This window comes from Nelusetta ayraudi, unplaced genomic scaffold, assembly GCF_046127955.1.
Source record: "Nelusetta ayraudi isolate G7.1 ecotype Tasmania unplaced genomic scaffold, CSIRO-AGI_Nayr_v1 ptg000041l, whole genome shotgun sequence".
Taxonomy (NCBI): Eukaryota; Metazoa; Chordata; class Actinopteri; order Tetraodontiformes; family Monacanthidae; genus Nelusetta; species Nelusetta ayraudi.
The window spans coordinates 1,080,756-1,107,800 of record NW_027466091.1 but is presented as its reverse complement, the minus strand read 5'-3'; the positions used below and the strand labels follow the sequence as shown (position 1 = coordinate 1,107,800).

Below are 27,045 nucleotides of genomic sequence, written 5' to 3'. Positions count from 1 at the left end.
ATCATTTGTTTCCACGTGCCTTTGTAGTAAATCTATATTTAAAAGCAAATCTAGCTTGTGTTTTACATTTTTATTAAATCCATTTGATCCAAAATTTTTTTAATGCAACAAGCGCTTTCTTCTTCTTCTTCTTCTTCTTCTTCTTCTTCTTCTTCTTATTATTATTATTATTATTATTATTATTATTGTTATTATCATCTAATTTGTGTTCCAGTACCAAGAATAAAATCAAAATACAACAAGGATCTCCCCCCCCCACACACGGTTTTTATCGGGATTGAAAAACATTATGTCCTCGTACACACTGTTCCAGTTACAAAACATCATTTTCCATATGACCTTATGTAACGAAAACATATGAGATTTAATGTAGACTTTCCATTAAAAATCCATTTATTAGGGAAAACTGGCAATCGTATATTTTCCCGAAAATGTGACAAGCGCCGGAGTCTTGAGTTTCACACTTTTGACTTGTTTGTTTTTTCAGGGGCTCCGCACAACGGCCCCGCCCTCGGTCAGAGGTCGGCTGTGCGCAGGCGTAGTGCCGCCTGCCTGTGTTCTCCTTCACAGTCCTCCGCTGCAGCAAACAGCGTCGTCACACTCAGCACGCTCCGCCCCACTAATAAAGGTAAGAAATAACCCACCTCTTTTCTGAAAATATGTTTCAGAGTAACATTATGTTGTTGTTGTTGTTGTTTTTTTTAAAAATACATATTTATCGTCAACTGGTGCTCAAATACTTTTGCGATACCTTAAACAATTAGAGTGTTGGGGGAGCTGAGGGACCGTTGTTCTTGTCTGAAGTTTTAGTGTCGGTCCACGCCTCTAACAACTGTACTACTTTGCTTAAACATACTTGACCATGTACTTAATAACCTAATTTAGGTACACGGAATCATATTTCCATAAACGAAGTTCTAACCACGGACTTGTGTTTTGCGAAATGTGAGCGTCACCGAGGACAGGAAGAGTCATTCCGTGTCGGAGTGACTTTTCCTTATTGGTCTTTTTTTTTTGGCGTTCAAGGAGAAAAACGGGAATGGTTTTGCAACGCGGAAAATTGTTCTTGTGTAAGAAAAACGTCGCTGGGAAGTTTCGCAGCATTTTGCGTCAAAATCTTATTGTCCGACGCACGAACAATGGAAGCCAGAGGAGGACACATCTGGCAAATAAAAAAAAGCAAAATGCTCTCGGAAAGGGAGACGAGCCTAGCTGCCACTCATCTAACCGTGTGTCAAGGAGCGGAACGCCCCCAGACAGCCTGGAGTATTACCATCACGACTAGCAACTCTACTTTAGAAGACACAGCTTGCATTAAATGATACAAATTGCAAGTGCGCTAATTGAACTCGTATCCAGTTCTTGTGTGTTGAGCTCCGGCCAGTGTGTCCTTGACAGAGAACAATCCAGGTCATGGAACATTCACATCACCACCCCAGGATCACATCCAGTGTGTGAAAAAAAAAAAAAGAGTCTCAGTTTGTAACATGACTGCTGACCTTATCACCCCCCCCACCATACATTGCTGCTGTTGTTTAGGCTCGTCTTATCTAAAGGTCGGCCAGTGGTTGGGTAACTGCCCATCCTCCCCATTACAGTGTGTTTATTACCCAGGGTCTGTAATCATTAAACTGTTTGAAAAAAAATATTGAATCATTGGATAAATAGCAAAGTCACAGCTTTGGTGATGGTAATAGTACTCCTAGTATCTAGTGAGTAATTTTAACATGTAGTAAGTTTTTATTTTTATTTTTATTTATTTCTTTTTTGGAGGGGGGGGGGGTAATTTGATGTATGTACTTCAGCTTATATTTGATAGTTGTCAACCTAATAGTGAAAGTTTATTGACAGAGAGTGGCGTTCTGTTGACATCAATCTGTGTTATGTACCAAGGAAAAGACAATGTGCTTATTAGTAGACTCAAAAGAACTGCACAACAAATAGAAATAGGACCAACCTTGTTCTTATTTTGCTTTGTAAAAGTGACAGACCAACAGCAGCATAACATGTTTAGGGAAAGGTTTTAAATAACTCTGGGGGAAAATATGTCAAGAAATCTTACACATGCTGTTTTTCTTGTGGACATTAGACTATAAATAACCGTCAGCCAAAGCAGAACAGTGTTAGACCTGCATAAAAAAAATAAGGAAGTACATGAAAGACTATATGTTGCAGTGAAGGCAGAACTTCTTTCACTATTTGCCGTAAACCTGTCCTCTGGCTGCAGCTGATTGTGACACATCAGTCGTACGCGGGTGCCATTTTGACCTTTGAGCACAGTCAAGGTTTTTCATCCGGTCGCCGCAAGAGCCCATTAATGACCGAAGCGTATTTGCAGATAAATACATGCTACAGGCACAATAAATGGACTCACTTTCATGGGGGTTATACTGGCTCACCGGGGAGGAAGCCACACGTTGTAACATCAAGTCACATGTGCTCTTCTAGTGTTGGGTTCACCTGAGCTATATTTAACGTTGAGAAATGGAGGGTATGAGGGAAAGCGTGAGCCTCATGGTGGAGGACGAGGTGAGAGGGGGCACAGCGTGGAGAAGCCTCGTCTTTCTAAAGGAAAGTAGCGGAGAGTCAAAGGTTTGCAAGGTGTCAGCAAAATGCAGCTCGGCCATTGCACGCATGCCAAGAGGAATTAAGAGCAATATTGAGACGGTGGTGACAGACACGTGGGCAGGGATTCCATGGTCAGGTGGTGTTAGTGTGTGAGGAGGATGGAGATTTTTAAGGAGCCTCATAACACTTTTTCTCTCAAGGAAGTTGAGAGGCACATCTGTAAAGTGAACTATTGTATAATCCAACAACACAGTGTTTATGGTGCTTATTTAAACTGTGTTCAGTCCTAAAGAGGCTGCAAATTGAACAGCGAATTGAAAAGATATTTTAAAAAGAATATCGGATTGTACTGGCTGCAGACAAATTCCTGCTAAGTGTTTAGCTGTCCTGGCCCTATCATCAGTGCCCCCCCGACACATAATAAAAATAAGTAATAATATCAGTTAGGGCTGTCAAATGATTCATTTCTTTGGCCTTGGGACTAAAGAAACGCTGGTAGAAGTCTTCTCTTGCTGGCTAAACCTTCCAAAAAGGCACAGTTAAGATTACTGGAGATTACTGTGCTAAGAAGTCTCCGAACACTGCACAAATGACATTGGAGAGGTCGGCGATGACACAGTGGCATCGAGTTGCGTCACAGGTTTTTCGCCTGCCGTTGATTTAATTCAAGCAGGCGGACGTCTACCTTTCACGGTGAGCCGTGCGTGCGGCCGTCTGTGTCTGGCGAAAGCGCCTGCTGTCAACCAACGAGAGCGCGACCGCTCCGGCCTTATCAGGTTCACAATCTGCCCACGAGTTACCTACGCGTATTCCATGCCATGCGAAACGAGGTCTGTCGCAGACCAGGCCGCGTGTAACCCCGCTGTTGTCTCCGACACACTGCCTGGACTGCCTGCCCACTGTGTGTCCCACTGTCTCTCCTTGCACTTGTCCTCTGCTGAAGAAGACATGGAGGAAAAAGGAGAGAGCAGTGTGGCGCAGCAGCAGCAGCGGCAGCAGGAGACACACCAGGCCAAACAGGCCGAGAGGAAAGGCCACTGCGTGACATGTCACCAGCACACACCCAAGGGAGCCGGTGAGTCGGGGGAGGGGTAGGGCTGTTTGCAGAGGCGGCTAGCTAATAAATCATCGGGGTCCCTTTAGTGCGGCTCAGCTGTCCTTTTTTGCGTACAAGGCCGGACTGGCGTAAATAGTCGCTGCGGAAGAAGCGGGTCAGAGGTTGAACGTGACACAAAGCCACTCAGCCAGTTTCTTGTGAATGTGAGTTCGTCTATGATATATTAATGTCACATTTTGAGTCACACGCCCTGATAAAAACGGACGCTCACACACACACACACACACACACACACACACACACACACACACACACACACACACACACACACACACACACCTTTGCCCAGGGGACCCTGATGACTGTCTGAAGCCTGCTGCAGTGCACCACTCTATCTGGGTGGCAGTTGCTGCTGACTAACCAAACGTGCCTCTGCTGCTGGCTGGCTCTCCTGCTCTCCGCTGGCAAGTCTGCTGTCAAACATCATGGGTCCACTCTGTGGACACCCAAACAGTTCCGCCTCGCGGCAAATAGATAAATATAAAAAAATATGTCAATCTTTACTGCAGAAGCTCGGACGTTTGACGTCGCTCCCTTCCACAGTAAAAGCCTCCGCTGCCTGCTGCAAATGGACTCCTGCCGCGACTGATCGATAGAATTGAATGGAATTCAAATGAATCATGGTGGACGCTCGCCAGTTATAATGGAATGATCCATGTATGATGAATATGTGCCATCTGTAGAGGTTCTGTGAAGGTGCAAATGTCCCAGTGTTGGGAAGTGGTCGTGGTTTGTGTTTGCTCGTAGCATTTGTTTTTCTGCATGCAGATTTCCAAGGTCCCATATTTTACGCAGGGCGGCTTTACTCACCAATATTCCCTGTGGCTGAGTGGTCTGCGCAAGTAAACACTCTGTCTCGATGCGTGTGGTATGGTCGAGTGGTAACTGGCTCATTCAGTGGTGGACTCTCTGTTGGTTGTTGTCACTAAAATCTGTAAAGCACTTTGCATGTGGATGAAAGCGTTTCCTCATGAAAAAAGCAGATTTCTGAATTTTATTTTGTTGAATGTTGCCATTGCAGCTGCTGCGGCACGTGGTGACTGGCCGCAGGGGGGGCAAGAGGAATTATTTGACTGAAAGACCAGTTTGATTACATAACACCAGTTTTATGTAATAGCTCGTTCGCATTCAGATACATTCGTGTACCTGCGGGCCATGCGTTTAGACAGAATGATGTCAATCAGATGTGTCATTTGGTTTTATTGCATAGTCATCAAACAAAACCCTGCATGTCTCTCCCCCCCCCCCCCCCCCCCCCCCCCGCAGGCACAATGGCCGTCCCTCCCGCGTACGCAGATTTGGGAAAATCTGCCAAGGACATCTTCAGCAAGGGCTTTGGTAAGGGAGCGAATACTCACAATGCATGTGCACTGTTACGACCCCCTGGAACAGCTCGCACCCTAATGAGATCGGACACAATTAAAAGTCCAGAGTTGCAAATAAAACGCGTTCTCTTATTGTGAGGCAAGGTAAATAATGTTACCAACTCAAAAGACTAAAACATGTGAAAACCCAGAACTAAATAAATACTGGTGGTGGGCCAGCCAAAAAGAATAAACATGGGGCTGTCGGAACAGGGTTCTCCCCGCTACCTGAACCGGACCAACTAAACCCGAAACGAAAGAAAAGAGGAGGTAAAAGAACACAAAAACAACTTCACAAGGTCACGTCAAGATGATTTCTGCTGCAGCAGCTCCTCCTGCCAGCCAGACTGAGGAACAGGAAGTGAGAGACCTGAGCTGCAGGCCCCGCCCCCTCTTTATAGCGCTTAATTACTGTGCAGCTGCCACACCTGGCGCAAAGGGAACGGGCAGTAGTCACTACGTTTACGTGACGGAAGTGCATGTGGCCGCGGAACGAAGCCCGCTTCCTTTCGGCGCCCTTGTTAACAGATTGTGTCGCTCACGCCAGACTCGAAGCGACGTACAGCGATCGTTTCGGCGTCTGGTCTATTTTGCGCGCGAGCCGCGAGCTATGGCGTCTAGCTGGACAGGAAATCACTCAAAGAAACACGAGAATATCCGGTTAATTTTCCAAATGAATAGCACTTTAAAATAATAAAATAAAAAAATAAAAATAAAAATACCGCAATAGACAAATGTGATCATATTTGTGTACACACTACGCTGAAAAGACTCATAAACGCCCCCTAGCGTAGGGGAGGTGGACGCTTTCCCGTAAAAAACAAAAGCAAAACAACAAATCGATTTCCTCAGCTGCAGGTAAACTGGGATAGTGAACACAGGGTAAGACTGATCAGCAAGAGGGAGGGGTAGCATGTAACACGCACACACAAACACAATTTCCGTAACAGTTTTTGTTACTAACTACTACCTTAACTGCTAAAGTAGAACTGTGCTAAACGACAGTAACTCATTCTCTCTGTTGCAATACATGGAAACTCTTTTCTTGCATTGAAGTCACATGGTGAAGATGCTTTTATTTTCCACCTAATGAGTCCTTTCCTCCCCAGGCTATGGAATTCTGAAGCTGGACGTTAAAACCAAGTCCCAGAATGGCGTTGTAAGTACTGCTGCCGTCTTGTTGTGCGCTTCTTCCTTCACATTCAGGCGCCTCCCTCTTTGCACCGCGTGGTCTTCGTGGACCCAGAGAGTCCAGGCCAGTTCATGGCCCATCGCTGCATTGAATATGTCAAGAGTGTATTTGCTCCCTGACAGTCTAACGCACCGTACAGCGTCATCGCTCCCACTCCGACCGCCGACCAGCCTGCTCTTTGCCGCTTGCCTCTCCAGCGGCATGTTGCGTCACGGATACAGTGACTCTCTCTCTCTGTGTTTGCGTGGTGCAGCGTGGCGCTAGAAATGATTTGATGCCATTTTTAGAAAACCACAGACGCCACAAAACCAATGACAAAAAAAAACAAACAAACAGTGTGGGTGTTTTCGTTCAGGTGTTTTTCGTTTTCTTTCCTGCACTGCTTTTAATTCTTCTTTGGTAAACTGCTGCATGTGAACTTGGTGTGGTTCGCCCTGACCTTCTCCCTTTTCTTCCTTTTCTGCTTTCTTCTTTGGATGTCGCTGTCAGATGGTAAGAGAGAGAGAGAGAAAGAGAGATAGAGAGTGAGAGAGAGAGAGAGAGAGAGAAGGAGTGTGTATGTAATGATTAAACGGGGGTACACTGCAAAGTAAACCAGTGATACCACTTTGCCTCAGTGATGTGTGTTTGCCTCCTCTGTAACTGCAACTTTTTTTTTCTTTTTTTTTTTATAGCAGCAGCAGTAGCTCATTTACTATGGAAGCCCATTTCATCCATTCAGCAAAGAGAGGAAACAAAGCCTTGATTTAAAGAGACAATAAAACTCACCGTAAATCCCAAACGGAATATAAGAAGTCAATATTATGAGATGAAAGTCACATTTATGTATTCTTTGTGCACACGCTCTGCATAGGTTTGAATGTTTTTCTAGACCAAATATGCAGATTGTGGTGTGTGTACAAACAAAGGCTTAACATGCTTGATTATTAACTAATTAATAACTTTATTGTGGTGCTACAGATGAAGCACTGCACTGCTATCTTTACTGCCACGTCATCCTCTCCCATAAATCTGACTTTTTAATCTCATGATTACAGCTTTTTCCTCTTATTTAAAAGTGTGCTTCCATATATTAGTGACATGAGCACCCCAGCAGTACTCCAGAGTGTCAGCTTTCCTTCCCTGCCCATTCCTTCACCTTAAAGATGTAGCTCCAAATGCACGAACAGAACACGGACTGAGTGGCAGACGTAAAAAAAATCAACACCCCTACTTTCATCGCCCATGTCCCTCCTCCCCCGATTGATGTTTTTTCTCCCATTAGTCGCCTCGTCTTGGCTCACTGTGTGTTTCTGCCTCTCTTCCCGCTTCGTTTCCACGTCCCTCCTCATCACGCTGTCCCATGTTTGCCCTCGCAGGAGTTTGCCACCTCAGGCTCCAACAACACCGACTCAGGGAAGTCATCGGGTCACCTGGAGACCAAGTACAAAATGAGCGACCTGGGCCTCAACTTCACCCAGAAGTGGAACACTGACAACACTCTCACCACAGAAGTCACCATGGAGGACCAGGTGGAGTCACACAACCATGATTATGGCCATTTGGGTCCGAATAACTTGTTCTATTGAATATTTTCAATTCAGAACATCTGTTTTATCGCCTGTCCATTGTGTCTTTACTCAGCTGGCCAAGGGCTTGAAGCTCAGTCTGGACACTTCCTTTGTGCCCAACACTGGGTAAGAACAGTCCAGACCTCGACTTTCACCACGCTCCTGTGGAAGGAACCAGATTCTCACTAGCTGCTGCTAGAATTGCACCTGCAAATCGCAATTGTACTTTGTCGAAATTTTAGAAATATAACTTTTATTTTGCAAAAGACTGTCATGGAAACGCAGCTACCTTCTCACACATTCACAGCAAGAAGAGCGCCAAGCTGAAGACTGGCTACAAGCGTGACTTTGTCAACATGGGCTGCGACCTGGACTTCGACATGGCGGGTCCCACCATCAACGCAGCTGCCGTGCTGGGCTATGAGGGCTGGCTGGCCGGCTACCAGCTGGCATTTGACACCTCCAAATCGAAACTGACGAAGAACAACTTTGCCCTTGGATACAAGGCCGGAGACTTCCAGCTTCACACCAGCGTGTGAGTAGCCGCCACGCAGTGAAGAGGGGCCAGGAAGTGGAGAAGAGTATTTTCCCAGGATTATTGAAGGCTGATTGTACCCAGGCACTGTCTGACGTTTTGCTCTTGTATTGCAGGAATGACAGCACAGAGTTTGGTGGCTCCATCTACCAGAAGGTGAACAGCAACTTGGAGACGGCGGTGCAACTGGCATGGACAGCTGGCAGCAATAACACACGCTTTGGAATCGGTGCCAAATACCAATTGGATAAGGACTCCTCCCTGTCTGTAAGAGTTGACCTTTCACGCATCTCACACGAAATACATCGATTTCTAGCGCACAAAGATTTTAAAATTAGATTTTAGGGAAAAATTCTATTTTTTTTAGCCATTTAGATTTCAGATTCAGATCCGTTTAAGCCTCCCTGACTTGGTTCTGAGGTAAATCCAAATGTTAATTTCTTCTCAATACCCGTTCTTAAACTTACTGTATTGATTGTATTGTCTTATCCCTGGCAGAGAGAAACGTCTTGCTTCTAAACATTTCTTTGCAAACGTTGGATCAACTTCTTTTTTTTTTTTTGACATTGTTCATATTTAATCACGATAGTAATGAAAAAATATTGGATTTTGAAGACGAACACATAATTAAATTTCTTGGCCTGAAAGACAAAAATCTAGATTAATTTGCTCAAAGCCACGTATCGAAGTGAATCTTTATCCAACCCTTCACAAAATATTGTTTTAATTTCTCATTTGTGTTTTTGTTTCTTCTCACAGGCTAAAGTTGACAACGCCTGCCTCGTTGGAGTGGGATACACACAGACCCTCAGGCCAGGTCAGCTGGTTAAATATCTCACTTCCAACAACAGCAGCCTCATCGTCGTAGTTGCATTTACTCACTCCAAAGTCTTGTGTTCACTCTCCTCCCCTCCCAGGAGTGAAGCTCACCCTCTCTGGTCTGCTCGATGGGAAGAACATGAACGGCGGCGGACACAAAGTCGGCTTGGGTTTCGAGCTGGAGGCATAAAAAGGCCAAGAATAGAGAACAAGCAATATCGTAAAAAGAGAAAGAGCCCAAATGTGAGAACGTCGCCAAAGCCAACTCGGTGACTCACCGACACATCTTCCCTCCTGGTCCTCACACACATGCACACGTCCTTCGGCCTTAAACCTGAAACCATTAGCAGCCTCACAGATCTCCTGTACTGTACTGGTGGAATCAAGCATTATTCTCCTGATTACTTTAAAAAAAAAAATACAATTTGTACTAAACCTCCTCTTCTACAATACAGTGCTACCTTTCAGGACTTTCCGACAAAGTGCACTTTCAATGAGGTATTTTGTGTCATATCCATATTCCTGCATGTTTTTATTTGGATGTGTGATCAGCTCTTTTTTTTTGTTCAGATATCCTCTGGGTTTGAAACAAACACAGTTAAACAGTGTGGACTGATGTTGGCTCCATCCTTTGACCTTAGTAACATGTAAACACAGGACCTTTGGTTGCCTAATGTTGAAATTTCAGGCCCCATCAGCTTGAAGTTGTCTTCTTGTGTTGTGTCACTGCGTGTCCCGTGCCTGTTCAACCAGTATTTGTGCTGTGCCATGTAAAGAGTTAGTCATCAGCAAGCACCTCAAACTGATTTTGTTTAAATATTTGAATAAAGTCTGTTAAACACTGAGGTTTTTGTGTCTTAAAAGAATTCTTAAAATAGAAGAACTGGAGTAAAAGTTGAACTCTTGCTTGTGTGCATAGAAATATCAATAGGATAACACAAAATTACTGTTTTTAAAGTACAAAAAGTATTTATTCTTATTTTTAAACAGAAATTCTTAACAGAAGAAGCGAATACAACCCTTAAAAATGTTTTTTTTTTCCACATTTTTTTTTCTTATCATACATGTACAACTTCTGATAATTATACCAGAATGGATGCAGCAGTGGCAGCTTTCAAGCAGCATGTGAGGACGTACATAAAAAATATAATATTTTACTTTGGTAGTCACACTAACATCCAACCATTTTCAATACCAGCTTCTTCCTGCACTCAGGGTCATGGGTGTAAAATAAAGAACAATCATAGTTGATTGATTTGATTTTCCCCATAGAAAATTTTTAAAACTTTTTTAAAAGGGTAAAGCAATCAAGGTCCAACAATTAAACTAAAATAGAATTTAGCAATTAGCAATTTCATTTGTACGGACATTCCACACTGATTTTTTTTTAATAATTAAAATGTTTCATGTACAATGATTTCTGTATTAAAATGACACTTTACAGAAACAGAGAACAAATTTAGGCCAAAGCACAGCAAATAAAACCCTACTGTACAGTTGGCTCAAACATAGTTCATTGAAAAAATTAATTTTATCAAAAATATTTTTTCGTAACGAAATATTGCATTCAGTTTGCTAAACAAGACTTTTTTTAAAAATTGTTTTTTATTTTTTTTTTATTTTTTTAAGTAGATTAAAAACATTATACTTTGCTTTGCATTAATCTTTGTTGGCATAGATTCTCCATTAGGTCATGTCAGACAGTGGAGTTGACGACATCATCTGTAATCTGGTACCGCATGTAGTTTGACATCCCAGCCACACGGAGGCAGTAGAGTACCACATGTACGCGAAGACTAACGGCCCTCTCAGGAAAGGTCACTGGAGAAATTCTGGCTTCCTTGCAGCCACGTCCACTCACTCAACATCTAGGAGAGCAGAGCAGGGGAGGGCAACAACATAATAGTTATAAAGTATTCAGAGAACAACAACAGGGGGCGCTGCTTGGCCTTCAGAGTGCTCGTGGGACGGACCTCCACGCTGTTCTCCGACTCGTGGATGGTGTCGTGCAGCAGACTCTGGAGCCGGCTCTCGAACGTCCTGCTCTCCTCCACCAGAGATTCATCACTGGTGATGACAACACGATTCTCGCTCGCGTTACTCTGATATCTGTTTGTGCGCGAGGTCAGGAGTTGCATTAGCGTGCGGGCACTCACAACTGTTGCAGGCTGTGTCGGGGGGTCAGCAGCTGCGGCACGTCGGGACTCCCACTCATTGGGCTGCGAACTTTGCTCTGCATGAGACAGCACGACGATGCAAGTGAGAACGTGTCGGTTAGAGACCGACCACCAAAATTATTTTCATAAAGAAAAACTAAAAAAAACAACAAACTGTGTAGATTTTTTGGAACAAACGACCTGCAGATTAATAATTAGGGATGCACCGATCGATACTAATATCAGTGCCGGGTATCCTGTACCAATCTGTCAAAATAACAGAACATCTGTGGAAAAAAAAAATCAAAGTAATTCTACTTTATTATTATTATTATTATTGTTATTATTATTATTGTTATCATAGTACTCTGTATCGGTGAGTAATGAAATGCAAGTACTTGTACTCTACTCGTATGGTATGGGTGCATCCCTATTGATAATATACACTGATTCATCATCTTCATGTGTCCTCACACAGGCGACTTTGAGCAGGTTCCACAGCTCCCTCTGCCGCTTCTCCTGCAGGCCCATCAAGACCTGCTCGCTCTCGGCCATCTTCTGGACCACACCCTCCACCTTCGGCAGGAGCTCCATCACGCGCTGGCGGCACAGCGCTGTCTTACTACATGGGGAGCACAATAGGCGAGAACAATGAGCAATGGTTCCAGGGATGGGCCGTAAACGCGAGCTTCCTTCAGCAGCGGCACGCCTGCGAAGGTTCTCGGTCGTCCAGGTCATCGTAGTCTGGAAGGTTGAAGCGAGGCGACTGGGATTTTTTTTTTTTTTGGGGTGGCTTGAAGAGGTTTCACCTCACGCTCAAAAGGCTCCATCAGTTTGTCACCAAAAATCAGTCAAGTTGCCTTCACTTAAGCTTTATGATGTCTTCTTCAAATGGTCAATTCATTTTCTCTACGATCCCGAAGTGCAACATCAGGCTGTGGGGTCTTTTACTATCGACGGTCCACTAGTGTCATCCTGGACGACACACTATCTCATAGCATCCATTTTTCCACAGGCCATTAATGGTGATCAGAACAATCTGAGAGGCGATCGCGCTGTCTTCCACAAACCAAATTGGCCCTTCTCTTTTTATTTGACCGCAGAGATGCCCGTTTCATTCTGCAGGGGCTCCATGGAACAATGATCATTTCCCCTTTTCTATTTTGAGTCTTCCAGAGAGCTGCAACTGCACACAAACATGAACAACGGCAAGAATAATCAAAGCAATGTGGGTGTTATTGCGACAGCACAGGAGCAGATGCGAAGGCTCTCAAAAAGGCTGCCAGTTTGTTTGCTGATGTTTTAAGACTAAAGTCATTTTTACAAACAATTATCATTGAAATTGCTTCTCTATCGGTTTGTTTTGATTGCTCCTTGTAAAAATGTTTTATACATTCTGATCAGTGTTTCCGTCACGCGAGCGTTTAGATTACTGGACTCTGAAAGACCGCATCCCATGCTTGCAGAAGATGCAAAGTCACAAATTAAGGTGAAACAAAAGTTAAAGTGTAAAAAATAATGGCCAATGTCCTGCTTGATTTTTATGAAGATGCATAGAGCCAAACATTGCGTATTATGGCCAGAGAGCTGCTATAGTGATGCATATGAAAGATCAAAGAGTGGGTATCTAAGGCGAGTACCTCAGGTGTGTGTAGAAGTCTTTGAGCTTCCTCTCGTAGCACTGCACGGCCTGGAGCACCAGCTTCACCACCTCCTGACTGTCGCCAGGGCACCGCTGGTCTGGGCCGGCGGGAAGGAAATGGAAAACCAGGGGAACGGCCACGTTTATTTTCACAAGAAAACACAGTGTTATGAGCGAAGCGAGCACACATGCATGCCATCCAAACCTCTGGGCTTCTCTCGAAGTTTGCGAAACAACTCCATGGCCTTTCCTTCACTGGGGGAACAAAGACGGGAAGAGGGGTAAGGTCCGAGATCGCACATCAGCTCGTTTTATGTTGGGTTTTTTTAATGTCTCAAATTTCATCTATTCAGATCTTAAACTACAGTGGAATGACAAATACAATGACAAATGATATCTGTATATAAAAGAATCCCTTGCACATCCTCAGGAATGAGTTCATCCAGACCTCTGTTTACAGCTTCCTGCTGGAAGTCACGCTCGGTGGGAAATTCCACGTTTGACCTTGAGGGGGTCTCATAGGGTGACGCCAACACCTGGCTGGAGGCAATCTCCTCAACCTGGGAGTGGTATCAGTGCCCTTTGTGACATCACAAATTTCCAGAACTGCATATTGCAGGTTTTCTCAGCTCAGTTGTAGGAGCCAAAAGTCAAAATCAAAAGTTTATGAACTTTTGCCCCCCAGACGCCAACATGAAGGCTCCATTCATTTGAGTGAAGTTGCTCACCCGGCGCGTGTGCCGAAAAAGTTGGAGACTTCTGCATTAGAGGGCGCATAGAGCGCCATGGCATTGTAACTCCCGCCGTACGTCAGAACAGGGCGAGACACAGCGACACAGATGACGCCGCAACGTCACGCTGGGAATAAAAAAGTTGCTAGGGCCTGGTGTTTAGCCCACAGCAGCAGCACCTTTTTTTTTGTGGTTGCCAGTTTAGCTGCAATATCGCTCTGATAAACCAGAGACACGGGTTGCCAGACGAGACCGCTGCTGAAGTGAATGTCGCACAATGTGGGAGCTTCAAGCGAGAGGTTTGGTTGAGACGTACAGCGTGTCCAGGGTTTCCCCGCTCCTCCACGGCTGCCTCTGTACGTCCACGATGTCCGGCTGCAGCTGCATCATCTCGTCCTCCAGCTCGCTCACCTTGGCCTAGAACGGCAGAACAGGAAGGTTTTCTGGATTTTGTTTTTTTTTCTTCAAAAAAGACACACACATATCCTGAGAACAGAAAGAAAAGCGGCATTCTGCACCTGACTACAGGTGGCGGCGGTCTGCTCCATCTCCCTCCACACAGCCAGGAGTTTTTCTGACGCTAGAAAATGCCAAAACACAGAGAGTCCGACGAGCTTTTAGTGAAGGGACGACTGAATTTAACTCGCACTAAGAATTGAAGAAAACATTCAATGCAATTTGGACATTTTCACTGGTGATTCTTGCCGATGCCCGTGGCTGTCTGCTCCTGGTATTTGTCCACGTCTATGTGCAGGCTGGTGTTGAAGAAGTCCAGCTTGGCCATGAGCCTCTGGTACATGGACACCATCTCGTTCTTCTGCTTGGACAGCGAGGAGTTGTGCCTCAGCAGGCTCATGCTAAAAAACAAACAGGGGCGGCACGAGGACGAGCAGCGGATCAATACAGTGCCACGGGAGCTGGCGCCGGTGGGCAGGCGTGTCTGTGCATTCTCTTCGAGCGTCCTACATGGCAGCCTTCTGTCCCTGCTGCAGCCGCTGCCAGTCCTCCTTCAGGGTGCGGATGGTGTGCCATGCCTGGCCGCAGGTCCTCCTCAGCGGGCTGTAGGCCAGGACGCGCTTGGGGTCCGATTCTTTGGAGACACAGAGGAGCGGGAGAGGAAAGATTAAAAAAAAAAAAAAAAAAAAAAAAAAAGACTAAAAAAAGAGCTGTGAGGAAGTCCTTGTGCTCGCTCATTGCTGCGCACTCACGGACAAAGCGGATGTTTTCCGGGAACGTGCGAGGAGCCAGCTGAGGCTTGTAGCTGCAGGAAGAGCGGTCGAACAGGAAGACCAGAGGCAGGTCGGTCCGTCGCCCGTCGATCTCCTGCAAAATGTGACCGGTGTCAGCTGCCAGTTGTGCAAAAGGAAATTGCTCTTTGTGAAGTCATCATCTCCGGGGCATTACCGAGTAATCCACGGCGCACTGCGCGGCCGGGCCGTGGGCCTCCAGCGCCAAGCCCGCCTCCAGCAGCAGCTCCTGGCTGGCCGCCGGGATGTCGGTGTCCTTCTCGATCCTCTGCTGCAGCTCGGCCACCGTCTCGTCATCCGACACCGAGTACGTGAGGATCTTGGCGGACATCATGTTGAGGACGTGAACCAGCTGAGGGAGGAGCGACGAAAGACCAGGGAAAGTTGGGTTAAAGGGGCTTCTTGTAATACTTGCAATTAGGGTTCCAAATTATCGGTGAATTCATTAATCGTTAGTTAACTGACCTGGTGTCATTCCTGAGAACTTAAATTTCACAAGGAAAAATGTGTAAGGAACACATCATTTAACCCTTAAATAATGTTAGAACAGTAAAAACACCATTTATCCTCCAACTTTAAGTTGACTTATAATGGGTCACATTTCAAAGTAACTTGTTCTAGGTATATTATGACCATCACAGTATCTACAGGCGAATTGCTCTTTCCTACTACACTGTTATAACAGTGTATTATGTTAACTACCCATGTAAAAAATGTTCAATTAATTGCGACTAATTTAATTTAATCGATTAAATTCTTAATCGACATCCCTACTTGCAATAGAAGGGGGAGGGAGGGATGGCGAGGCGGGACGGAGGACAAATGACCTTCAGCTGCAGCAGGAGCTCCAGCTGGGAGAAGCAGTCGCTGGGCGTGGCCCCGGGGTCTTTGCCTCTTTCCTTAGGAGACCACTTGAGCATCAGCTGCAGCCACCGCTCCAGCTTCTCTGACAGCAGGCTGGCAAAACACAAGAGAGCAACGTGAGGCGGAGCGGAGGCTGCGTTTTAACATTGATAACAGACAAAAAAAAAAAAAAAAAAAAAAAAAAAAAAAAAAATCACCTGTTGAGATTGTTGGGCTGCGGCAGGTGTTTGGAGAATCGCACTTCGCCCGAGAGGTCCTCGTACACGACAATGTCGTCGTCCTGCTTCATCCTCAGTTTGTTGTGCCTAGAGGTGGATTATAATGGGGGGATAAACTGAATGGTGTTTGCTATGTTTCTCTGTCCATGCACAGTAGATTTCTAACGGACAGCAGGTGGCCTGGCTACAACAGAAGATAAAAGAGAACCTGGCACCTTCAGTTTATTTATATACGCCCTGTGCATTTCAGTCCAATCCCGCATGGGATAATATTTGCTTGGGAACTGAGCTTATCGTGGGATAACAAGGAATGTTCCAGCTTCAACGCTTGAAGGGTTTAAAAAACAAACAAAAAAAACAATAAAAAAAAAAAAACAGGACTTGACTTCAGTCAATCCCTTAACTTCAAAATGTATAAAAGCTCATACTACCAAGGGACGGGTTGCCAGGTCGGTAGGAAAGGACGAAAGCCTGTGATACACTCAAACACCAAAGTGCCAAAGCTCCAGTAGTCCACGGCCACCGTGTACTTCTGTCTCTCGATGAGCTCTGGGGCCTGTCAGACAGGAGGGAGAAGCGTGTTCAGCTCCCGCTGCATGAGGAAGCATTCAGCCAATCGGCAGGTGTTCGGGTGTGTTTGCGACAGTTACCAAGTACTGAAGTGTGCCCACGAAGGAGGTGCAAAGGCTGCTCTGGTCCAGTTCTTTTGCATAGCCCAGGTCTATTATCTTGTGGATCAACTAAGGTTAGGAAGAAGAGAAAAATGTTACCTTTATTCATAGGGGTGCTCCTTCTACTGTTTCTCTGCTACTGCGGGCAAAAACAAGTGTGTGCAGTTTAGCCATAATCATCAGAGAGAGGGAAGGAGGGAGAGTAGGAGCCTTTCTATAAATGCAGCAGTTTTGAAAGGAAAGGGCATAAAGCCTCTTTAATATGTCTGGCCTTGTTTGCCTCTCATGTGTTCTTCTCCAAGCTGGAAGATGACAGGAAATAACATGCATTTTACATAATAGACAGGTTCATTAGCATTGTTCTCCTGTTTTTTTAGGGGAAAAAGAAAGCGCTCCGTATTCGCACATTAAAAAAACAACACAAAACAATTGAATGCAGCAGAGTTGTGGTTGACAGATGGGTGGTGTTGAGGGTGTGGAGGGTAAAGGGTGGGGGGGGCAGCACTTTGTTGTGGTTTGGCTTTGGTTTGCTGATGCCGTTGCCACGACGCGCCTTTCACTCACTCTTTTCTCTCCCTGTTGCAGCACGATGTTCTCTGGTTTCAGGTCCCTGTGGATGATCCTCTTCTTGTGGAGGTATGTGAGGGCTGAGGCTGGCAGGAGGGAGGACAGGGAGTCACAGACTGGCCCTCGTTTGAAATATACGATAAAGGATTAGGGCTACAAGAAGAGAAAAAAAATATTACAGGAAGGAGATTTTATTTAGGTTTTTAGAGTTCTAAGTTGAAATTTCGTGAATAAAGTCAAAATTTTGTGAATAAAGTGGAAATTGCCGAGTAGACTGGATGGATGGTGGATTAACCCAGTTGCCCAAAGTTAAACGTAAACTGCCAAAAACAGGGGTAAAAAAAACAGAGGTGTATTCCACAAGGTTCAACGACAGTAATCAGGAATCTGGCGAAAATGGAAGTACTCCACTAGACTTGTGTGCAGAGCCTTTCGACTTTATTCTCGACATTTTGACTTTCTTCACGTTGACATTAATTGCAAAATTGTGATTTTATTCATGAAATTTCGTCTTTTTTCCTGATTTTTTTTCTCGTCTTGTGGCCCTAATGCTCTTCCGTAGAAATAAGATAGAGGTGCACTGAAGCTACGGCTAAGTTATTTGGACAGGTAACTTATTGGTTGAGCCTATTTTAAGGTGCTTACAAGTTTTGGTTGAGTTTTCAGTCTCACAAGTGAATATAATCGGCATACTCTGAAATGTTCCACGCCGAATTTTCCACCTGTATTCATTTATGTCAGTCGAAACAACATTTTCACTTCAAAGTTTGCATAATGTCTGGTTGTTTGTTCTGTGTTGAAACAAAGCATCTCCAGGGAAATTAGGGTCATATCACTTTAGATTGGAGCCAGAACCCTGGACTCTCCCACTGCTTTGAAGACTGATGGTTTGTGTTTTTTTTAATGATGCCCGGGTGGTGATAAGAGTGTTTTTACAGATTTCTTTGTTGCAAGAACTGCGTCTGTAGCTTTGGCCTCAATTTGGCAACAAAAACGTACTTTTCTGTACTTCTGCGTCAAAGGGTGACTAGAATGTGTGCTGGCAAAGTGCGTCCAATGAAGTGGAACTCATAACACCTGCGTATACGTGTGTGTGTGTGTGTGTGTGTGTGTGTATGTGTGTGTGTGTGTGTGTGTGTATGTGTCCAGGTTTGACCTGCCCTGTGAGGTCATTTTAGTGGGATCACTCATTATCAGGAAATGTTAACCGGTGTGTAAGAGGAAAAGGAGTTTCTGTGTGTGTGTGTGTGTGTGTGTGTGTGTGTGTGTGTGTGTTGTCCAGTGGGACTCACACACCACGTGTGTCGTCTCAAAGCACTTTACACAGCATGTGATATACAGACGCGTAGCTGAGTCCCACTGTGGTGCGTTTACTTTCCGGCCCCTTTGACGTAAACCTCTGTGTGAGTGTGCGCTGTCGCCAGGGTGACTAAAGGGTTCTGCGGTTCGGGGTCACACATGACATCAGCGATCGGAGCTGTAATTTTGCTGCCGGGCCGGGCTGCTGGAAAGCGATTGCGCCGCCAGCTCGCCCCATCAAACGTATCGGAGAGATACTCACAAATGTCGCACAGCAGAATCAAAACGGAGCCCTCCCTGTTGCCGCAGCAGTTCTCCAGGAGGTTCAGATACTGCGGAACATGCACACAAACACACACAAACACAAGACACCTGATACTCTTGATACGTGGACAGAAGGGATCCACTGGCTGCTCTTCTTTATTCACGTATTACTGTTGTCCCCTTGCATAAAAGAAACGTTTCCGTCCATTAGGCACACGAATAACTTGGAGGGGATTAACGGACTCGAGCTCAAGTCCAAAATGAGCCAAATCATCGAAGTTTGAGATCAAAGGTTTCTTTAGAAATGCGCCCCCCCCCCCCCCCCCCCCCCTAATGTGTTTTCTGGAGATCACATGAAGGGTTTTGGATAATTAATGGAGTCTAGGATGAAAAACAAACATCTGAAGACGGGTATAACATGGTGGCTGTAAGAACAATAAAGAGAGCGCTCTCGCTGGAAACTTGCAGCAACTCTGGCAAAATGAGGATGGCATTTTTCCGCTCTACGTCCCCGCGAACCACATCCATCCGCCCCCATCGGCGAACCTTTGAAATCCTTGATGACAATGTGGTTTCGCTGTGGCTGCGACGGTACTGACTTTTTTTTTTTTTTTTAGCAGAATAAATTTTGCCTTCACGTGAGAATCGAGACAAAAAACGTTTTTGAAGGTATAGAAGATGTGTAAGTATATATGTGGATGTATATATACGTCTATATGTCTATATACAGTATGTATACATATATATATGTCTATATATGTATATGTACTGTATATATATATAGCTTTTTGAAAAAATAGGAGACCCTCTTAAATGACGCTTTCTAATCGGGGGGGGGGGCGACCCACCCGGATCCCCCTGTATTTGGCACACTGCTGATTACCTTCCTCAGATCGCCACCCTGACAGTACTCCATGGCCAGCAGAGGCAGGTCGTTGGTGGCCACCAGCTTCTCCATTCCCTCGGGAACTTCTCTGGCTGCCACCACGTTGACGTGATCCAACCTGAGCAGGGCCACAGATCCAGCAGTTAGAGGGCTTTCATTGCATCAGTCTTTAGCTGCGCTGCAGTACACTTTTCAACGCCAAGACAATGGCGTCTTGATACGTGCAGCTGGGCTTCATTCTGTCAGAGATGCGGAGAAAGCGCCCACCATCAATCAGGACCAGCGGTTCTTGATTATTTTTTTTTTTCTACGTTTCACAGCTTTACGTCAAACTTGTGAACCTTTGTCCGCTTCATTCTTGAGAAGGTTTAACCGGTTGCAAAATTAATGAAGGGAAACTATCTAGTGTCCAGCATTTCACAAGAGGTGTCAGTGCAAGAGAAATGTTATTTTTCCTGTTGGTTTCACGGCCTCCCTTTTCTAATTTATCATCAAAACGCCCATTCAGCGCTTGGAGTTGATCTATTATACTGGAAAATGTATTGTAGATAGTACATTATGTCCAGAGTAAACACCTGCACTCATTTATTTCATAATCTCTGTTATTTCTGAGTAATAGAAAAAATGTCGCTGCATGCTGCGTAGTATTTGAACAAGAAAAAACAAAACATTTCACCTTCTAGTGATGCATAAAAATGAATGAATCTCGTAAAATCTCGTCCCACAAGACTTTATGAGAATTTTGTTTGTTTGCGTTTGTTTGCTGTCAAGAACGGTTGTTATATTTTTCTCTTTGATTACTTGTAAAAAAAAAAAAAAAAATTCCGTCTCCTCCTCCGTCCAAACATAACGCGCCATTTTCACCTGAAGTGAACTGGTCAGGTGACCACGTACCTGAGCAGTTCATTCTCCCCCCCAAAAAAATCACCAGTCAATCTGGGTTAAAGCAGTCGTGTCGCTCTCTCTGCTGTTTGGTAACTGTGTTGGAAACAATGTGCCTCAGGTTACAGACTCAATCTGTGTGTAATACAAAGCAAACGGACTCCAATAGGTTCCAGATGCGGCAGATACAGGGATTTTCACTGCAAACGCACTCACTCGACGGGGAGGCACGCGCCAAACACACGATCCCGTGTCGAAAACATCTCTCTGCTCCGTGAGTGGCCTCGCCCAATTTGAAAACATCATCAAAAAATAATTGGTAAAAGGAGGGGGACAGAGACGAGAAACGAGGCGAGGCGTCATGAAAAGACATCGTGAATCCAAAACATATTAGATTTTATGCATGCGTACGACTGTGTTGTGTCGCTGTAATAATATAATGATAGGCCGCTACGCGTGCGTCCCCTCCCCTGTGGTTTGTTCACCACAAGTGGCGCGTGGGCACGCGCCAGGGTTGTGGCTGTGACCCTGCCTGCCTGTCTGAAAACAAGTCGCTTGTTAAAGTGGGACAACGCAAAGGAACGTTTTTGTGCTCGTGTTTGCACCGGTGGACAACACACACACACACACACACACACACACACACACACACACGCACACACGCCTTAATCAAAACCAATATGAGCCATGGGCACAAACGCCAACGCGAAACCTTTTAATAGCCCGCTCAGACGTGGGGGAAATGAAACTCCTGCCGCAAACGCAGCAAGAAAAGGAGGAGGCGTCGCCTTATTTGTTTCAAAAATAACCCCCGACGGACCAAAAATAAGTGTGTTCAGTTTTAAATGATTTAACGTCCCGTCTCTCGGCTGTTTGAGGGCAAGAATGTAGCCGGCGTGACGCGCACGAGCGCTCCAAAAGCCCCAATGTCAAACTGGCCCGGTGAGCTCGTCGTGGAATGCACCACCAGTTGAGTCACGGAATCCTTGAACCAAAACAGGGAGTCTGATGGTGAAGCATCAAAGAGTTTTGGTGGTAACAAAAAAAAACACCAAAACAAATCAAAACGAAACTGGGAATTCACAGATGGCATCACAACGGCAAAAAAAAAAAGAGTGAAATCATTTTAGGCGCGGGTCGAGAAAAGTCTGGTCTCCATGGACACGGGAACCTCCGCCTCTGGGCTTCTGCAAGGAGAGATTCTGCAGGTAGGTCTTCACCTGCTGGCCATGGCTGCCTGACACACCTCCTCCGGGGCCTAAATGTGTGACTCACCGTCCGGCCTTTCAATTTAAAAAAATATTATTCTGTTCACGTGTGTCGCATTCGTCTCTAATCACAAAGCACAGCAGTGCTTCGGTGGAATGTTGGCGCAAACATGAAGCGACATGTATGTTCGCCAGCACCTGGAAAGATTCATGGACGTACAGCACATCCATTTTCTATCACTGATGGCGTTCTTTGCATTTCATATCTTTGGTCTTTGATGCATATCAGTGTGTTGACTGAGCAGACAGCTGAAAGACACACAGACAATCCACACGTTTCCCTCTTCTGTCCTTCAGCCTTCTGATTTGATCGGTTTGACAGAAGCGCTGGACGCTGAGCTTGATGTCAGACAGTTGGGAAAAAGCGACACAGCTGCAGACGAGATGGGCGAGTATGAGCGGCGCTGACCTCTTCATGATCTGGATCTCCAGGCACCATCTCTCCTTGCTTCTCTCACTCAGCTCCTGGCGACACTGTTTGATTGCGACCTGCTCGTCTGTTTCCTGAAAAAAAAGAAAAAAAAAGAGTCGTTCCTAATAAATAACAGCAGAGATGCCAGAATTTTTGTCGAATTTTTAAACCAACAACAAAGTTTTTTTCATTAAACAAATCCACCCAAAATCACTATAACTTTTTGTCTGTTTGACAAATAAATTAGCAGCAGCAATTATATTTTTTCCCCCCTTACTATAAAATTTTAAAATTATATACATTTATTTTTTCTGAGATCAATATTTCATCTCAACTAAAACTGTCGAAATCATGTCCCCCTCCAAATTGTATTTTCACGTTTAAACCATTGACACAATTTAAGACAATTTAAGACCGAAATGAAGAAAGCTGATATACACTTTATTACTGACAGACACTGTGTTGCCAAACACCACTTCCAAATGTGATGAGCAACACATTTACCTCTCTCGCTAGCCGTTTCTCATGCCATCATCAAGGAAACGCCACCCATCCAACTTCCCACAACTTAATCAATAAAGTAAAAATAACCCACTACATTGTGGGTACAACAGGAATAGAGGACATTTCCTCAACAGGATGTTACTCATCATGATGACCGTGTGGCAATGCAACCGGTGCCCTATTTTTTTAAATTTACCGAACGCTTAGTCTTCACTGCTAAATAAGTACGTGAAAGAAACATGACTATTATATGCTGACTTCATCAGCAAAATAATGCCAATAATGACGTTGTTTTAAACAGAAATGTTATATTCAATATTAGGAAATGCAAACAAAAGTAAGGAAAACGACACAAACAGACGTTTCCCGCTACATTAATTCATTACCCCTCCCCCCCAATATTAACAATACAGTTATTTGATTCTTAGAATTTTATAACAGTGTTCTTCCTCTTTAGTAAACTTGGGTGGAGTTCCTCAGTCCCCACCAACACTCACAGGATGCTGCTTTCTGGCTTTGAGCCAGCTCGCAAAAGTACCTGAGAAGTGGATGTGACTAATTGCACTCAGTAAAAAGAGGAAGAGCGGAGCTGGTAGGTAGAGCGTGTTCATCTCCCCACAGAGTTCTGCTACTAATGATGTAACCCAACAATGCTTTCATCCAGTGACTTAGTGTGATATCATTACAATAGCAACGGTCATTGTTGGACTGGCACCACGAAAGAGTAAAACCCTGCGCTGATGTCAGCTTTGTAGAAAAACTGCGCTTGTGAATCACACTTCTTCCCGTTTTCTCCTGCCGTCTATTTACTCCGCTAATAAGTTCACTTTTCTAATTCACTTGTTAAAAAGATGAGGTTGTGTTAATTCATTAACGTATGTTTAAGGGAAACAGTGAGCGGTGCAGTTTAGGTTAACTTTATATTTCTTCTCCAAAGTCAGAACCACGTCAAATTTGAACACTGACGAGATACGATATCATTTAAAGCTTTGGAAGGCTTAACTTTGATGTGCATTATCATCACTTTTTTGCCTAGTCACACATGAAGTCGTATGTAAAGGCAAGAAAGTATATTGCGGACAAAAGCTGCATTTCCGTGACCCGTAGAATTGCGCAAAACCCAAATATCGCAATAAAAAACTGGTGATGGAAGCACCTTAACTTTGAAAAACCTCTCAAATACGGCTAAAAGGTTTTGACGCTCTCATGAGGTGGTTCATCAGACTTATCGGTATAGAGGTATAGCCTCTATATCACCTTTTGTACAGCAAAAGTGTCATGGAAACACTTTTTTTCGCATTTACACGTCACTGGACGTGACGTACGTGGTCACCTGACCAGTTCACTTCAAGTGAAAATGGCGCGTTATGTTTGGACGGAGGAGGAGACGGAATATTTTTATTTTTTTTTTACAAGTAATCAAATAGAAAAATATAACAACGACTCTTGACAGGAAACAAACGTAAACAAACAAAATTCTCATAAAGTCTTGTGGGACGAGATTTTACGAGATTTACGGCTCATGAGCTTCACACCATTCCATGGAAACACCTGCAAATCGCAATTTGTGGAAATTTTCAGAAATATTGCTTTTGTTTTGCAAAAACTGCAATGGAAACGCAGCTAATGTTAACATTATCTGGTGACCCACTTGATACCACATCGTGATCGCAGGTGAAATTGTGACACTGCAGGTGGATCCACATTTTGGCCCACTGATCACACAATAGTGCCGCTTCCTTGCAAACACAACCACTCTTTACAAACTACAAGTGCTTATTATTAGCAAATGAAAACACAACTGCAACATTTATGGGCTTTTTGTACTTTGTCTAGCACAAAACATTCATAAATATTTTTTAAATTCCATTCCATGCTACTAGATCAGCTTAAATGTTACACACAGTGCCTTTAATTTTCATATTTTTCAACTAAGCTTATTTAAAGCAAAGGCTTATTTTTCAAAAATACCCCAACAACTTTAAAGTCATTCAAATTCTGAAAATATGTTGTACCTCATGGCACACTGGCAACTCAATGAAGCGTTTCACAACCAGGCAACAAGAGCCAACATTTTACCGAAAGACAGTGGTGTGAAAGATTTTAGACAGTGTGGCACCTTGTTATGCCACCTCGTGACATTTCCAAAGCCTCCGGTTCCAAGACGCTCCCTCCGCTCCCAGGCCCCGCAGCTTTGCTGCTGCTGCTGCAGGGGGACTCGATTCATGGCCTCCTCCGCTGGTCCTGCACAACATACGACAAGTAAGCAGTGAGACTGAGTCTGCAGCCATGAGGGTTGTCGAGCAGACGTGTCGAAACAGGAGGAAGAACTTGATTAGGAATGACTGTGATTTCATTTGGCCTCAGAGTGTCAGAAGACAGAATTATTTTTGTCACCGATATATAAAAGCTCTATTATCAGTAGTTGCGTCTGCTTTAGGGTATATCTTGAACTGCGTCACCTGCTGTGTCAGTTCTTCCCGTTTTCTCCTGCCGTCTATTTACTCCGCTAAGAAGTTCACTTTTCTAATTCACTCGTTAAAAAGATGAGGTTGTGTTAATTCATTAACGTATGTTTAAGGGAAACAGTAAGCGGTGCAGTTTAGGTTAACTTTATATTTCTTCTCCAAAGTCAGAACCACGTCAAATTTGAACACTGACGAGATACGATATCATTTAAAGCTTTGGAAGGCTTAACTTTGATGTGCATTATCATCACTTTTTTTGCCTAGTCCACTAAAGGCCTCTGGTTGTCGAATTTAAAGGCAAGAAAGTATATTGTGGACAATAGCTGCGTTTCCGTGACCCCTAGAATTGCGCAAAACCGAAATATCGCAATAAAAAAACTGGTGATGGAAGCACCTAAACTTTGAAAAACCTCTCAAATACGGCTAAAAGGTTTTGACGCTCTCATGAGGTGGTTCATCAGACTGATCGGTATAGAGGTATAGCCTCTATGTCACCTTTTGTACAGCAAAAGTGTCATGGAAACACTTTTTCCGCGGCTCAGGAAGACAGAAATAATCCTGCCTGGCACTGTGAAGGCAGCGTTGCTCGCCTTTTTTCTTTTCTTTTTTAAAGTCTGGGCTTCTCTCTCTGCGAGTATTCTCTTGAGTTCGTGAGGTAATCACGGCAGCCTGAGTTCTTTTTCTATTATCAGTAGTTGTGTCTGCTTTAGGGTATCTTGAACTGCGTCATCTGCTGTGTCAGCTCTTTATACACTAGACTTTGTTGGAAAATAAGCCCATGAATGAGACAAAAGTCTTGGCGCTGAATCGCTTGCAGCATCAGTGAAAATGTTGTACGTGGTTGCAAAGCTTGCGTCAGTTCCGTGACTTACAAAGTTATAAACTACATACTTATAAACTGTTGAGCTTAAGTTTGATTTTGTTGGAGCAATGGAGAAATAATTGTGCATCACACGTAGAATGATGCAAACATGAAGGGACTGAGCCGTCACAGGAAGTCAAACCGACTCACATCCTTTTTCATAGACACTCATTCAAAATGTCTGAACATTGAGCAGTTCTGGGGCATTTCACTTCTGTTTTTAGTGTAATAATAAGCACCTTCACTCTATGGACTGTTCTAAAGCTATTTTCTTTTGATTTTAGTGTAAAGCACTTTGCTCATGTGGAGTAAAAAAAAGGCTCAATGTTTCGTTCACGGCCTGCTGTCATGAAACTGGTTGTCCGTCACACACAGCATGAGGGAGCACAGCAGCGTCCCTGTGTGAAGGTATTACCATGTTGTTACAGGCCTGATCGCTACAAACACAGGAGCAGCAGCAGCAGCAGCAGCAGCAGCAGCAGCTTCACATTCATCAATCAGCTCCTCATCTGCTGCTTGCTGCTGCTCTCCCCTCGGACCGGAGCCACTAAAACGATGCGTTCAAAATACAACGCGTGAGGGTAAAAATGGAGCGAAGACGACACGACAACTGCCAACGTGTGTGCGTGTCGTTATCCCGGCGTCTCGTCTCATTGTAGTGTCGTGTAGTGTAGTGACACTGAGTTGTTTCACTCGGGTCCTTGTTTGTGTGTTGGTGCGGTGCGGTGCGGTGCGGTGCGGTGCGGCTCAGGAAGACAGAAATAATCCTACCTGGCACTGTGAAGGCAGCGTCGCTCGCCTTTTTTCTATTACTTTTTAAAGTCTGGGCTTCTCTCTCTGCGAGTATTCTCTTGAGTTCATGAGGTAATCACGGCAGCCTGAGTTCTTTTTTTGTTTTTTGTTTTGTGGCGAGACGAAAAACTTTCAACTTCCTGATTTGTCGTGTTTCCTGTAAACCT

At 44.5% G+C, this 27,045-nt stretch overlaps 2 protein-coding genes across 4 annotated transcripts; one reads left to right on the top strand and one right to left on the bottom strand.

Moving 5' to 3' along the window:
* The first annotated feature begins 493 nt into the window (after positions 1-493).
* vdac3 (voltage-dependent anion channel 3) lies at positions 494-9,990 on the top strand. Of its 2 annotated transcripts, XM_076033298.1 has the most exons (10): positions 510-628; positions 3,512-3,643; positions 4,952-5,023; positions 6,159-6,208; positions 7,600-7,752; positions 7,865-7,917; positions 8,099-8,326; positions 8,443-8,593; positions 9,086-9,143; positions 9,244-9,990. In XM_076033298.1, the coding sequence occupies exons 2-10, from the start codon at positions 3,517-3,519 to the stop codon at positions 9,333-9,335; spliced, it is 984 nt and encodes a 327-aa protein (XP_075889413.1). In that variant the 5' UTR covers positions 510-628; positions 3,512-3,516; the 3' UTR covers positions 9,336-9,990. The 2 variants fall into 2 exon arrangements, with proteins under 2 accessions (XP_075889414.1, XP_075889413.1); XM_076033299.1 differs by lacking the exon at positions 3,512-3,643 and having other exon boundaries at positions 494-628.
* Positions 9,991-10,094: 104 nt separating this feature from the next.
* ikbkb (inhibitor of nuclear factor kappa B kinase subunit beta) lies at positions 10,095-27,043 on the bottom strand. Of its 2 annotated transcripts, XM_076033296.1 has the most exons (22): positions 26,858-27,043; positions 24,876-25,000; positions 22,250-22,344; positions 19,688-19,808; positions 18,803-18,872; positions 17,239-17,327; positions 16,654-16,743; positions 16,435-16,559; positions 15,983-16,090; positions 15,749-15,878; positions 15,079-15,273; positions 14,883-14,997; positions 14,641-14,764; positions 14,380-14,531; positions 14,193-14,254; positions 13,991-14,091; positions 13,149-13,198; positions 12,942-13,041; positions 11,776-11,923; positions 11,302-11,378; positions 11,119-11,212; positions 10,095-11,013 (listed from the first exon to the last, which is right to left on the bottom strand). In XM_076033296.1, the coding sequence occupies exons 2-22, from the start codon at positions 24,981-24,983 to the stop codon at positions 10,954-10,956; spliced, it is 2,214 nt and encodes a 737-aa protein (XP_075889411.1). In that variant the 5' UTR covers positions 24,984-25,000; positions 26,858-27,043; the 3' UTR covers positions 10,095-10,953. The 2 variants fall into 2 exon arrangements, with proteins under 2 accessions (XP_075889411.1, XP_075889412.1); XM_076033297.1 differs by lacking the exons at positions 10,095-11,013; positions 11,119-11,212; positions 11,302-11,378; positions 11,776-11,923; positions 26,858-27,043 and adding an exon at positions 11,930-12,487 and having other exon boundaries at positions 24,876-24,994.
* Positions 27,044-27,045: the final 2 nt, after the last annotated feature.

Coding starts and splice junctions, on each gene's coding strand:
- vdac3 (XM_076033298.1), top strand. CDS start 3,517: ATGGAGGAAAAAGGAGAGAGCAGTGTGGCGCAGCAGCAGCAGCGGCAG. Junction 8,327..8,442: donor TTCCAGCTTCACACCAGCGT/GTGAGTAGCCGC, acceptor CTTGTATTGCAG/GAATGACAGCACAGAGTTTG. Junction 9,144..9,243: donor CACACAGACCCTCAGGCCAG/GTCAGCTGGTTA, acceptor CTCCCCTCCCAG/GAGTGAAGCTCACCCTCTCT.
- ikbkb (XM_076033296.1), bottom strand. CDS start 24,983: ATGAATCGAGTCCCCCTGCAGCAGCAGCAGCAAAGCTGCGGGGCCTGG. Junction 15,879..15,982: donor CAGCCCAACAATCTCAACAG/GTGATTTTTTTT, acceptor GTGTTTTGCCAG/CCTGCTGTCAGAGAAGCTGG. Junction 11,213..11,301: donor CGACACAGCCTGCAACAGTT/GTGAGTGCCCGC, acceptor TGTCATCACCAG/TGATGAATCTCTGGTGGAGG.